Source organism: Rhinopithecus bieti, unplaced genomic scaffold, assembly GCF_001698545.2.
Source record: "Rhinopithecus bieti isolate Rb0 unplaced genomic scaffold, ASM169854v2 scaffold_82982, whole genome shotgun sequence".
Lineage (NCBI taxonomy): Eukaryota > Metazoa > Chordata > Mammalia > Primates > Cercopithecidae > Rhinopithecus > Rhinopithecus bieti.
Genome location: NW_016830216.1, coordinates 841 through 15679, shown reverse-complemented (window position 1 = coordinate 15679; position 14839 = coordinate 841). Strand labels below are relative to the sequence as shown.

At 43.2% G+C, this 14839-nt stretch overlaps 1 protein-coding gene across 1 annotated transcript; it reads right to left on the bottom strand.

Moving 5' to 3' along the window:
- Positions 1–870: 870 nt before the first annotated feature.
- On the bottom strand, positions 871–14340 carry RRN3 (RNA polymerase I transcription factor RRN3; the record flags this gene model as incomplete). The annotated part of the gene is given in 9 exon segments (XM_017865237.1): positions 871–1757; positions 3045–3132; positions 4751–4903; positions 7702–7810; positions 9574–9758; positions 10625–10736; positions 10739–10754; positions 12418–12548; positions 14184–14340. Coding segments are annotated over 9 exon segments (1113 nt in total), but the record flags the coding sequence as incomplete, so codon positions are not given.
- Between the last annotated feature and the right edge of the window lie 499 nt (positions 14341–14839).

Genomic DNA, 14839 nt, shown 5'->3' with positions numbered 1-14839 from the left:
TTCATTACAAAATATTATGATCAAGAAAATATTGCTTGCCTTTAAATAAATAGAAGTGGCAGAAAATAAATATGCTTAAAGGTGGCCATTTTCACCAGTAAACAAAAATACACATGTAAGAAACCAAGTGAAAATGCTGGAGCTTCAAAATGACTCTAGCAGCGTTTTGCACATGTTTGTTACAAAGCGAGGTCTTCTGAAGACTTCCTCTGTTTAGTCATAAAAACACAAAAGGAGGCTTCGAGAAGGATTTCACCAGGCCGGATCTACGATACGCACAGCCATCAGATGAACACCGCACTAGGAACTTCCACCTACTGTTGTGAGCAAAACCGTAACACCAAATAATCTAAACAAACGTTCCTGTTGGAACAAAGAAATCTCAAGAACCAACTTATGCAGATCAAAACCGACTCGATCTAATGGCTACAAGGAGCAGTTCTAGATCTAACGGGGACGCCTGAGAGCCAAGGGGTCAAATACAATCTCGTGTGTTTTACACAAGCCCAGGCTCACTTTCAGTCCATGTGAATTACATCTACCTGGACCTCCATTTTTTGTCTTTTAAATCCATGTTTTCGCTGTGCCAAGTATATTACACGTCTGATTCTGTTTCCCTAAATCTTCTCTCTCTTCCCTATGGGCTTTTTTTTTTTTTTTTTTTTGAGACGGAGTCTCACTCTATCGCCCAGGCTGGAGTGCAGTGGCCGGATCTCAGCTCACTGCAAGCTCCGCCTCCCGGGTTTACGCCATTCTCCTGCCTCAGCCTCCCGAGTAGCTGGGACTACAGGCACCCGCCTTGTCGCCCAGCTAGTTTTTTGTATTTTTAGTAGAGACGGGGTTTCACGGTGTTAGCCAGGATGGTCTCGATCTCCTGACCTCGTGATCCGCCCATCTCGGCCTCCCAAAGTGCTGGGATTACAGGCTTGAGCCACCGCGCCCGGCCCCCCATGGGCTTCTGTTGGTCTCTGAAGTCCCACAAGATCTCCTTCAGTGCCAGCTCCAACCGTGTCCCAGACCACGTCACGCCAGCTCTCCGCTTTCCTTCTATCTTCTCTACACTCCCTTGAAATCCTAACAGACAAATGCCAATACAGCAGAAGGTGAACAATGTAGCCAAAATAAACACTTTCTAGTTAAAGTCTTTAAATAGGAGTTTCATCCTAGAGGATTCTTCACGGAAAGCTGATCAGCAAAATCCCAGGACCACGGATCTGACAAAACCCATGTCAGAACAGCGACCCATGAAAACAGTCTGCTGCCTATATTAGAAATTACCTGGTAACTGTGTCAAAAAGCTGTTAACACAAAAAATGTACATATTAAACAAGCAAATCCTTCCAAATGTATCATCAACCCCACTGTAAAATATTGCACATGACAGTTAGTCTTTTCATTTTGTCTGTAAGGGGAACAAAAAAAAAAACACCCAGTCTTCCGATGCCTGATTCAGTCTAAGCTGGCGGTGCCACAGCCAAGGCAGGCACTCATTCTAGTTCAGTGCCATCAATGCCCAATGGCACAAGCTGGGTGCTGAGGGCATGACGGGTGATGGGGAATCCCAAATGTCACATCTCAGTCACAAATCTCTGCGGTCAGAGGGGACTGGGTTGCATGTACAACATGGGTGGGGAGCCCACACTACTTGAAGGACTTCGGAAATGCGCGTCAAAGGAGCTCGGTGTGATCCCAATCACGGTGTCATTCTGGGGCACTTCACCTTTCAGAAAGTCATCATCTTCATCTTCCACTATCTCCTGTAGAAACATCAGAAATCATCAGTAAGATCACCAGTGCTGACTGAAAAGCTTTCAACAATTCCTTCCTCAGGAAGGTGTTAGGTCTGTACAGATGGTGAAGAAAGTATCTTAATTTCAAAAGAAAGCCAGTGTAGTGGCACACGCCTGTAGCCCCAGCTACTCGGGAGGCTGAGGTGGGAGGACTGCTTGAGTTCAAGAGTTCCGAATCCAGCCTGGGCAACATAGCGGGACCATGTCTCTAAAAAAAACAAAACAGAACAGAAAAAAGCTCCCTCGGAGAAGCACTTCCTTCTTACCAGCATACCCACATACCTGCTCATCACATGTTGTAATCATTTGTTTAAAGTCTGACTTGCAAACAGATTTGAAGCTCAATGGGGACAGGAAACATGACGAGTCATTCTTGCCCAGTGTTAGAGCTCTTGTACCTAACACAATGTGAATGAATTACACGCCCCTCGACAAACGCGAAACATAAAGAAAAAGACGAAATGAGCTTTCCAATGGCTCCTTATTAAAAACAACAACAAAAAAGCCATCTTGAAGCTGCTTTTAACGCAAAAACAAATGTGCTCCCAAGCAACAGAGCAGCAAAATTCTTCATCACTGGATTCTAACTTTCCTCTCTAACTGTAACCGTCTCAGCTCCGCCTCATGTGACCTGGAGGGTATGTTGCAACCTGCGTCTTCGCCAGCCATCCATGAAGATCTACAAAATCAATGGAAACCGCTGGGGCAATTTTAATATGAGTCAACTGGAGATTGTTACTTGGTGAGAATGCGCAAGTAGCAAAGATCTAAATTTGGTCAGCTAATTTGTAATTAACCTTCACTTCTCACATGTCAGTATGTGAGGTGTCTCGTTTAAGCAACTTATCAAAAAAAGCCACAGACGCTACATAACAACAAAACCTGGGTTTGGAATTTCTTAAAGGCAGAAGGAGTAAGACACGGTTTCGGTGTGCTTTTTTAAAGAAAACAGGGTCTTGCTCTGTCACCCAGGCTGCAGTGCCGAACTGCATTTACAGCTCACTGCAGCCTTGACCTCCCACCTCAGCCTCCAGAGGAGCTGGGACTACAGGTGTGCATCACCACACCCAGCTAATTTAAAATTTTTTTGTAGAAACAGGGTATCACTGCGTTGCCCAGGCTGGTCTCAAGCAATCCTCTGGCCTTGACCCCCTAAAGTGAGGGAATTACACGCATGAGCGACTTGCCACTTACTGTCTGACTGTGACCTGAAACCAGGAGATTCCGAGAGAGTGTGCTCAATCACAAACTGACCTTTTTCATGGGTTTCTTGAATTCCTGTAGCTCTTCAGCACTCATGCCTTCCCATATCTGATAAATAGGATCAATGAATTGCTTTGACCTGTCAACAAAGATCACATTTCAAAGTCAAGTTAAACACTTCAGCAGAAGTCAAAACTAGTTTGGATCTTTTCTCACAACACCTATTACCCAAAACCAAGAAGTGAAAACTACGGCTCAAATAATTACATTAAAAAAACCCGGCCAGGCGCGGTGGCTCACGCCCGTAATCCCAGCACTTTGGGAGGCCGAGGCAGGCGGATCACAAGGTCAGGAGATCGAGACCATCCTAGCTAACACGGTGAAACCCTGTCTCTACCAAAAATACAAAAAATTAGCCAGGCTTGGTGGCGGGTGCCTGTAGTCACAGCTACTTGGGAGGCTGCGGCAGAATGGCATGAACCTGGGAGGCAGAGCTTGCAGTGAGCTGAGATCACGCCACTGCACTCCAGCCTGGGCAACAGAGCAAGACTCCATCTCAAAAAACAAAAACAAACAAACAAAAACCCTCTATGTAAATGCTGTAACTAATGTGGCTCTTTCTGTATAAGAGTTCATTCACTCACGCCGATGGAGTATTGAACTGCCGTTTTTCATCTTTCCATTTTCAAGTGAAATTGTTTCTAAACTTTACAAAGACTGACAAGTCAGTTATATATAGTATATCCAAATGAAAATGAAACTAATATTCTGGAACTCTCTTTTTTATATTTCTGTAGTAATTTGCTGAAAAGTAAGTCTAGGAAAAACAACTAATCTGGTTTCAGTCAATCAAAACTTCAGGGACCAGACAATCCCAGATGGTCATGATGCTGCTAGTTATTTTAGAAACCATAATAAGCAAAAATCCTGCTTCCTTATACAAGTGCCAAGTTAAGGCTGGCCCAGTGGTTTTCTAGAATAATTCATCTACATAAATCGTGGTTTTTTTGTTTCTTTTGTTTTTTTTTCTGAGACAGAGTCTCACTCTGTTGCCCAGGCTGCAGGCTGGAGTGCAATGGCGCAATCTCAGCTCACTGCAACCTACACCTCCCGTGTTCAAGTGATTCTCCTGCCTCAGCCTCCTGAGTAGCTGGGATTACAGGCACCTGCCGACACACCCGGCTAATTTTTGTATTTTTAGTAGAGACAGGGTTTCACCATCTTGGCTAGGCTGGTCTCGAACTCCTAACCTCAAGTGATCTGCATGCCTCAGCCTCCCTAAGTGCTGGGATTACAAGCGTGAGCCATTGTGTTCAGCCAGTCGTTTGTTTTTTGTTTATCCTGTGCAACAGAATGGGATGTGGTCTCTAGAGGAAGGAACAAGGCACTTGACAGAAAATTATGCAGCAAGAAAAGACAGCACCCTCCCCTATCCTGGCACTGTTATCCCCATAACCTTATATGTTTAAATAACAGTTTAAGTAAACATAAAAAATAAAACAAAAACCCTTGGTGTCAATCTGGCTCCTAGTGAGGCAAAGATCTACCCACTCTGGGGTGCCTGCGCCACTCGGCAAGTCCCGCGAGGCATCCTCTACTTTGGGCCTGTGAAACAGACGCAGGGAGACCACGAGACGCTCATCAACAGCGAGGAAGGGCCACTTCCAGCGAAGAGCCCTAAATCCCAATCTTGGGAAAAGCAAACATGTATCACGTATAAATCCACCTCCTCCAGTGTCAAGGTTTAAAGTACCTACCTCTTCAACACACAGGGATCAAAGGGGAAGAAGGTATCCAGCGGGTTTGTGCAGGTCTGCACTGAGTCTCCTCCAGCGGTACTTCTAATGACTGGCAGCATCTGGCGATTGTTCCTCTCAATGATGGTGTAGCAGAAGACGAGCTGGTACTTACTGTGGAACAAAACAACAACACAGAGGCATTAACACGCTGGAGTGACTCTGTGCAGATGTGAGCTGTGTGTGACAACTGTACCCACCACAGAGAAACTGCTGAACATAACAAGTGCTAGTAAAAATAACAATATAAAGCAGAAAGTAACACTTCTAGGGTACTGTTCTCTGGGTCTTCTATTTTCAAGTTTGCTAAGGAGAAAGAAAATGTGGCTATCACTCAGAATGCAAAACTGGGCTTAGATTTTACTGAGTAATAGCTATTACTCATTAAAAATAACTGTTTGCAAGGCAAAACTCTTAGATTCCATAACTCTAGGTGTCTTTATTTTTACTGTTTGCAAAAGAATTAAAGGGTTGGTGGAAAAGGGATTCAGGAGTTACTCAGGAGGAAATAGTGGTTGGTGAGGAGACTTGCTGAAGAAGCACTGAAGATAAGCCTTTACTGAAGGAGGGGCATGGGGTTGACTAAGTCATGACCTCAGAAACAGGCAGAGAAAGGACTAGACATGCTGAGTGAGAAGAGTTAAATGCTAGAAAAAAGCATAAAATTAAAAAAGACAATTATGTTTTTAATTTTTCTGGTAGTTGTCTCTAAATGATTGAGCAACTTGAAAATTTATTTATTGGACGGCTTCTCCAAGATGAGGACTTAGATCTCGCTTCTGTCACTCTCCACCTCAGGTTCTCAGGTCACCATGGCAACTTCAAGCCACATACTTCGATTTCTGTCCTGTTAGCCGAGGCTCATGGCCCTTGACCCCTCCTCCTGGTGGAGGCCACATCAGCAAAACCACACTGGAGGGTGCTTTGCACTATCAGGTTAAGTTGAAGATCTGCATCTCCTACAACCCCGCAGCTGACCGCACTTCCGGGTGTGTGACAAGGAAGCATGTGTCCACACACAAGGACACACACACAAGAATGTTCCTGAGTGCTAAAACACGAACACAGCCAGCCGGGCATGGTGGCTCACACCTGTAATCCCAGCACTTTGGGAGGCTGAGGCAGGCAGTTCACTTGAGCTCAGGAGTTTGAGACCAGCCTGGTCAACAGGATGAAACCCCATCTCTACTAATAATACAAAAATTAGCTGGGCGTGGTGGCAGGTGCCTGTAGACCCAGCTACTCGGGAGGCTGAGGCATGAGAACTGCATGAGCCTAGGAGGTGGTGCTTGTAGTGAGCTAAGATCGTGCCACTGCACTCCAGTCTGGGTGACAGAGCAAGACCTTGTCTCGGAAAAAAAAAAAAAGACAAAAACTAACAGATGAAATCCCAACAAAGACTCAATTAAAAAGATTCCCAGAACATAACATAGCAGTTAAAATCAAAATAAAGCTTTGTGTCAATATGGTTCCATCTCAAAACCGTCAAGCAGGCAAAAGCAACACCTACAGAACGGTACACACCTTTATTTACCATATCTGTACCTAGGCAGAGACCTTTATTTCATTCCCTTGCTCTCAGCCTCACATGGCATCACACTCTGTACCTCCAATGCGCATGCCAACCCCAAATCGAGAGCCCCTGGACCAGCTGGTTCACAAATGCAGTCCTCTGTCCCCACCCCGAGAATATACTAGGGCAGCGGCCTCTGCTTTCTTCATCCATCCTCGCTCTTCGAGCTGCTCACCATCTTAACCAACGTGCTGAAGCCTCCACCACTCACCGCTGCTGCTTGTCGGTCTCTTGATGCCTTTTCCTATGGATCCTTTACTATCACTGAGATCTCAGAAGAGAGGGTACCTTGAACCAGATGCCTAGCAAAGGAGAACTAAAGAGGCTGAAGGAGCTCAGCAAGCTGCTGGCCCTTACCTGTTGAAGATTATAGGCTATGATCCGGCCTGAATAGCCTCATTAAATATTCAATTCTCCAATTCGCTTTCTCCATAAAGCAGAATAACTTAGTGAAAGCTTACAAAGGAACCAGACTACATTTAAATCTGTGCCGCCAGTCTAGCTCTATGACTTCAGGTAAGTGATTTCACCTCTCTGTACCTCCACCTCCCCACTGATAAACAGGGTTTCATCCTAGAGGGTTGTTTGAGGATCAAATGAGTTCTATATAAAGTGCTGAGAACTGCCTGGCACAGAGGAAAGGCTAGGAATTAACCATAGCTACCAGACCTGAGAGAACAGTACTCTCTAAACCAATCTCTTACTGGTCAACATTTGCCTCACGTCCAGTTTATTTCTGTTATAATTACAGGAGTCACTCTAATAAGCATCTATGGCTTTGCCCCTCTCAGCTTACTGGCTGCCTTACTTATTTCAAAGGGCCTAGGCTTCTGCTGAATTATGCCCTTTGGATAAGAAGTAGCAGCAATTTCCAATGCCATTAAAGTACAAAAACAATAGCTGCATTACAATATTTCCTGCAAGGACTGGGTTGTTTTTGTTTAAGAGACAGGGTCTCATTCTGGAGCCCAGACTGGAGTGCAGTGGTATCATCAGGGCTCACGGCATCCTTGACCTCCTGGGATCAAGTGATCCTCCTACCTCAGCCTCCTGAGTAGTGGGGACTACGGGCACAGGCCACCACACCCAGCTAATTTTTTAAAATGTTTTGTAGAGACAGGGTCTCACTATGTTGTTCAGGCTGGTCTTTAACTTCTGGCCTCAAGCAATCCTCCCACCTCAGCCTCCCAAAATGTTGAGATTACAGGCGTCAGCCACCACGCCTGGCCTTTTAGAATGTTACTCATTTCACAGAAATTTAACAGACTCTTATAATACTAGATAAACATAAATAAAAATATTTTAAATAACTCCCATCAAGAAAGTGTAAATAACTTACTTTGTGATTGCAGCAAAAAAGTTAACCACCGAGGGCAGGCAAACCTTCAGGGGATTTAGCTGGCTCATCACTATCCGCTCAAAATTCAGACTCTGAAGATACCGCAAACCTTTGGTTAAAAAAAAAAAAAAAAAGATTTTTTTAGAGGTACAAATATAAGTGAAAAGTGTAAGATATCTTTAAAAGCACAAATTACCACACATTAAAAAAAAAAAAAATTTGCAGAAATGCTTTAAATAAAGGTCCATGCAGATAGTCACACCGTGTATGGCCCAGAAGAGTCTCACTAGGCTAACCACATTCATTGATCACCAAGGCAGCTTCTCTAAAGAAAACTCAGGAAGTAGCAGGCCGTAAGATTCCATGACCATGGGAAGTTCATACGTTTGTAAGCTCAGTATACGCTGAGTTAATACAGAGGGGAAAAAACACCTTGTGATTTGGTTTCAACTAACGATCATTACAGGCAACAAAACAAAACAGCAATTTGATTCTAGCTAGCACGTCTCATTAGTGAAGCTGAGCGCTGTTTTCAGGTACACAGTAGTCATTTGTAGTTTTTTTTGTATTTTTTTTTTTCTAAACAAGAGAACTCCAAATGTGCCTTCTACCTCAACAGAAGGCAAATTTAGACAGAAACCACTTTCTTAATGAATAAATTCTCTCCTACATGAGTAAAAGAAAAACATCACATTTATTTTAAGAGTCAAGGTGACCAACTTATACTTAAATGTATTTTCTTAGGAGTTTCTTTGATGCATATTTTGATAAAAATTACCTAAATGGGATGTCACAGCTTACAAAAACAAGATCTTCAATTCAGATTTCTGGCATTAATTTATACGAAGAAAAGCAGAGCTTATATTTACTTATCTTGTGATAAAACCTCATCCGACTAGTTCATACAACATCTTTTTAGAAGCATGTAGAATGTAGGTAAATATATATAATGCAACACGTACAACTTTCAGTTTAGAGCTCTGGCTATTAACCCAAGGAGACTGTGTCCCCCGCAGAGGACACATGGCAGTGTCTGGAGATAGTTTTAGTTGTCACAACTGGGGGTGGTCGGGGACTGCTGTTGGCAGCTAGTAGGCAGAGGCTGTTAAACATCCTACAGTGCAGAGGACAGCCCCCAACAATGAAGGATGATGCACCCAAATGTCAATCGTGTGAGGTTGAGGGACCCTGCTTGAGAGGAAGTGGCCCACAAAACCATGTGAATTATTCATAAACATAAACAGAACAATTTACAATGACTTATAAACACTGTTCTTGGAGACTCTCTTCAACTAAAATACACTAATCTAGTAAGTTTCAACTGACAGATTTGAATTATAAGTAACTATTAGAAATCAGCAAAGCAATACTGGTGAATTAAGTCTCAAGGCTTCAGGCAGAGTTTAATCTATATAAACCCAAACTTTAGGCTCAGCTGAACCTGCCTTCGGTTTTCTAATCCTGCCCATAACCATGTGATCTTGGGAAAATGACTTCCCTGCGCTTTGGTGCCGTCTGTAAAGGGAGAATACCTGCCATTTACTGGGCTGTTACAAGGACAACAAAGAGAAGGTGCATCCACCTGAAGCTTTGTACAGGGCGCTGGCAGAGCCCAGGGCTCAGCCTCACCTCTGGAGACATCTTCGCATTTCAAACCTTCAAAAGCAGAAACCTCTTTCTTAACCTCAAATCCATCTTAAGGGGTTTGCAGGGGCCTATGAGCTGCTTGAAATTATTATTAAAAGTTTGAGTGTACATGCAGTTTTCTGCATCCAGAGTTTTTAATAAAAATCTCAAAAAAGTAAAGAATCACCATTCTAAGGGTGACAAGAACACAAGGAAAATCCAGTCCCACACTCCCACAACACTGACCTTCTTTCAGGTTTCCGCTCAAAAGCTGCTTGTGTCTAAAAACAAAGGTGTAGAACACAGCTTGGCAGGCTGAGTAAAATGGTCCATGGAGAGCAACGTCGCAGAATGCCTTTGTTCCCGAATCCTGGTTATTAAGGTATATGTGCAGCCAGTTAACCAAAAGATCTAGGCACGATTTTACAGTACTAGAGAAAAGAAAAATTCAAGTCAACTTTATACTTCATAAAAAAACCAGAATAACATAAAAACACACAACTGCCTTTCATTACAAACCACACTAAGTTCATAGGTTTCTTTAAATAATACCCATGGGCACAGAGGAAAAGCAAAGAAAGGAAGGATATGGATGGGTGCGTAGGAAGACAACCTTCCAATTACAAGGCAAAGTAGCTCTGACCTTCTAGGAACAGGTGAGCCCCTAAGGACGTCCCAAGGGATGGAAAGCAGGTTCTCCTAACCATCTCAAAGGCACCCTCTTAGGGTGACTGGCCAAATAGGACAAGTTCACCAACATCTCCTAAGAGAAAGATAGTCTGGTGGACTTCAGTATTCCCTGATGCATCCTAGTCAAGTCCTATGGTCAACAATTTTGTGGTCGGGGAAGGGTTTCAACACCATCCTTGTCCAAAGATACCTTCACGGGCCACTGGAAGAAACTGGCCTTCTAGAGAGATCTATTACCTTTAAAAGGGTTTTTCTTCAGCTTTAACAGATACAATGGATTCGGAACGCAAATGAAAAAAATGATAAACCTACAAAAAGAATCAAAACAGTATACAACACTGTTCTCTATCCACAAAAACAAATGGATCTTTAAGTGCAACCACACAGAAGAGAAGACAAAAGCCTTACATATGGGGTTTTATATATAAAAAAAGGAGACACTTTATTCTAAAATCACTGCTTAGAAATATAAACATCTTGCACAGAGTAGGAATTTTATTCACTTTAAAAACATACCAAAAAAAAAGGAGATATTTCTGACTGGAGACAATGCTATACTCTTTTAAAGCATGATATTAAAAAGTACTTGGAAAATTAGGCTACTTACATAAGAGGAATAAATTTAGCTCTTGCCAAAAAGCTTCCAATATAATTTCCAGCAGCCTGCCTGATGATGGCAGGATTACTTGGATCCTGCAATTTTTTCCAGAGATGTTCCAAAATGCCTCTGCGAATCCCTATAAAAAGAGAGGGTGTCGGTGTGATCTTTTTTAATGCCTAAGATAATCTGGCTATCAAAATCCTAAGATTTTTACTTCACCAATGTAGGGAAAAGTTCTAGTATGTCATGGTCTTCATTTTTTAAACACGTTGAGAGAATAACATTAAAAACAAAAGGCATCTCAGGTGTTAATTCAATGGATCCCAAACCTAGCTAAGCATCAAAATCAACCTGGTGCCGGGCGCAGTGGCTCACACCTGTAATCCCAGCACTGTGGGAGGCCGAGGCGGGTGGATCACCGAGGTCAGGAGTTCGAGACCAGCCTGGCCAACAGGGAGAAACCCTGTCTCTACTAAGAATACAAAAATTAGCCAGGCATGGTGGCAGGTGCCTGCAATCCCAGCTACTTGGGAGGCTGAGGCAGGATAATCACTTGAACCCAGGAAGCAGAGGTTGCAGTGAGCCAAGATCATGCCATTGCACTCCAGCCTGGGTGACAGAGTGAGACTCCGTCTCCAAACAAAACAAAAGAAAATAAAAAATAACAACAACAAAATTCAACCTGGGAGGTACAAATTCAATAGGTTTGTGACAGGGCTTTGGAATCTGCATATTATAAAAGCTCTTCAAGTGATTCCAATGTCAGCCAGAACTGGTGATCAACAATAACCCACATCCCATGGAGCTCCACAGGGGCACTCCTGTGAGTGCAAAGCTCCCTTCCGGTCTCTGCACACACTGAACTCAACCATGAACAGAAACACGGACTAACGTACAGCTGGTATTCCAGTAATTCCACCAATCACGGAAAAAAACAACACAGCTTCTCACCAAAGAGTGTAACTTCCAACTTCTCCTAAACAGCGCTGTTCTAAAGCTAGGCGCGCCCATGGGGGCAGACAGAATTCAACCTCCCTTCCCATGACCAACACTCTCCCGACCTCTAGGAAGCCACAAAACCACTGCAGAGAAGGAAAAACTTCCTATATTCTCTCCCCTACCAAAAAAAAAAAAAAAAAATCCACAGCCTAATGTTTTTAAAATTCTAGATTAATAAGTTGGTTTGGGCTATTCTTTCCAACTTAACCCTTGGAAAGAATAAAGGAAATACAGATAATTACCCCATGAGATTTTAATAAAGGCTTAAGGGAAGAGCACCACCTAGTGACCAAAAGGCAGGATGACATTTTCGGAGCACCCAGCTGGGCTGGGAGGCAGCAATCTGTTTTCTCTCCAAGTGTAATGGGAAGGGACGTGAGCCAGACACAGTGGTTCACACTTGTAATCCCAATGCTTTAGGGGGCAGGAGGCGGGCAGATCACTTGCGGTCAGGAGTTCCAGACCAGCCTGGCCAACATGGTGAAACCCCGCCTCTACTAAAAATACAAAAATTAGCCAGGTGTGGTAACCTGTGGTCCCAGCTACTCGAGAGGGTAAGGCCTGAGAGTCATTTGAGCCCAAGAGGCAGAGGTTGCAGCAGTGGGCAGCAGAGCGAGACTGTGTCTCAAAAAAGAAAGGAAAAAAAAGAAAAGAGTATGCGATTTTATTAAGCAGACTAGCAAGTAAGCTCACGGAAAAGAATTATTTACTTCAAGGTCTCCATCCACCCCAGTTTTTAGGGAAAAATTTCGAGCAAAACCAAAATAAGTTAAGATAATGTTAATCACATTCTTACTCACCAATTTGAAACTACAGAGGTAAAACATGAAAAACTGCACATGGCAGGAGGCATGGGTGGGCAACAGGAGTTTGTCAAAGATGTTTATCAGGTCACGATACAGATCCTTTGTTTTGTTGTTATCAACCTTACCTACGGAGAAAATTTGTCATCTCAGTTTTTACAAAGGCATATTTTCAAGTTTCATCTGCCAGATTTTTCATAAGAAACACAATACCATTAAAAAACAACATTATCCAGCCAGGCACAGTGGCTCCTGCCTGCAATCCCAGCAGTTTGGCAGGCCAAAATGGGAGGGAGCCCAGGAGTTCAAGGGCAGCCTGGGCAACATAGTGAGGCTCTGTCTCTACAAAAAATCAAAACATTATGGTGGCATGCCTGTGATCCCAGCTACATGGAAGGCTGAGGCAGATGAACCGCTTGAGCCCAGGAGGTCAAGGCTGCACTAAGCCATGTTTGTGCCACCACTGCATTCCAGCCTGGGTTACAGAGTAAGACTGTGTCTATTAAAGAAAAAAAAAAAAAGACGTTAGCCATTAAAATAGGATTAAAACAAAATGCTACTTTTAATTTGCACAGATTTTCCAAGTATAATAATCTAACGCCTGCAAGGAAGCAGGTCCTCACCTCACACACTGTGGCAAGGTCAGAAATGCAAACCCTTCTGAAGGGCAATTCTACAATTCGTGTAGCAAAAGACCTCTGATCCAATCATTTTACTGCTAGTAGACAACTGAATATAATGGCACAAGGATGTTCATTATAACTGTCACTTATAATGGTGAAAACAGTAAAAGACAGTTAAACCCACGTGATCAGTAACATTCATTATTAAATTTTTTTTTTTAGAGATGGGGTCTTGTTATGTTGCCCAGGCTAGTTAGTCTTGAACTGCTGGCCTCAGGTGATCCTCCCACCTTGGCCTAGGTGTTGGGATTCAACAACAATTATTTTAAAATAGGCAATGATATGAGAAAATGTTCACCTTCAGCATCCATGTAAAGGGCAGATTATGAAACATTTATGTTTAGTGTGACCCCCAAATCCACTAAAAAATTCACTCCTACATATACACACGCTAACAGAAAAGGGAAAAACGTCAAACTTCAAAATGCTCATAACGGTTCTCTGAATAGAAGAAATGTGGCCATTTAAATTGTTTTTATCCTTTCCTGTAGTTTCCAAATTTTCTCTAATCAACATGTATTATTTTCATAACAGCAAGACCGTTACAATAGTAATGCAGTCAATTCAGATTCCAGTTCTATTATTCTGACTCACCGGGCTCATCTTAAATCTTAGCAATGTGAATGGGAAAAAATTCTGTTTTTGCATGGCAAAGCCTTTCAAGTTCCATGAAGGCAAGAAGCACATATAGTACTAACACTGGCACCACAACGGTGCCAGGGAAAGACCCTCTAGACTCAATACGTAACAGAACACCATATATTAGTGCCCTCTACACTATTCTTAAATGCATTCAGCAACCTCAGCGTAATTTGATCTAAAACTGGCCAAACTCCATAATCTTTCAATACAACAATCAGTGAAAAGACGGAAGACAAATATAACTCAGCCGGAATCCCAGTCCCATTTTCAAGCTATGTGACTGGCAAGTAACTTGACCTCTTTAAACCATCTTAAACTCATCCTCAATAGATATTTTTACAGGATTTTTATTAGTACTAGAGATAATGGATGGAAAATGCCCAGCACAAAGCCAGGTACACTGCAGGTGTTCAATAAACAGTAGCTAGTGTGATTTACCATCTACATAGCAGACGTCCTTCATGTAGGACAAAACCAAAGACATCAGGATGTCCAGGAGCTCAGCTACAGGATGCACCATGTGGTCGAGCCGTGCAGGACCAACCTTTGTTTCATGTTCAGTTTCTTCATCTTCATCCTTTGAAGACAAAAAGTAAATACATTAAAAAATTCAATGTGGGCCGGGCGCAGTGGCTCACACCTGTAATCCCAGCACTTTGGGAGGCCGAGGTGGGCGGATCATGAGGTCAGTAGATCGAGACCATCTTTGCTAACATGGTGAAACCCCATCTCTACTAAAAATACAAAAAATTAGCTGGGTGTGGTGGCGGGCGCCTGTAGTCCCAGCTACTTGGGAGGCTGAGGCAGGAGAATGGCGTGAACCCAGGAGGCGGAGCTTGCAGTGAGCCGAGATCGCGCCACTGCACTCCAGCCTGGGCGACAGAGCGAGACTCTGTCTCAAAAAAAAAAAAATTCAATGTGAAAGTGGTTTAGTAGGAAAACCATCATAGGTGATTACTTCCCTTAGAAGATAAAACAAAGAGGCTGGGCAAAGCAGCTCACATCTATAATCCCAGCACTTTGGGAGGCAGAGGCGGGGGGGATCACTTGAGGTCAGGAGTTTGAGACCAGCCTGGTCAACATGGTAAAACTCC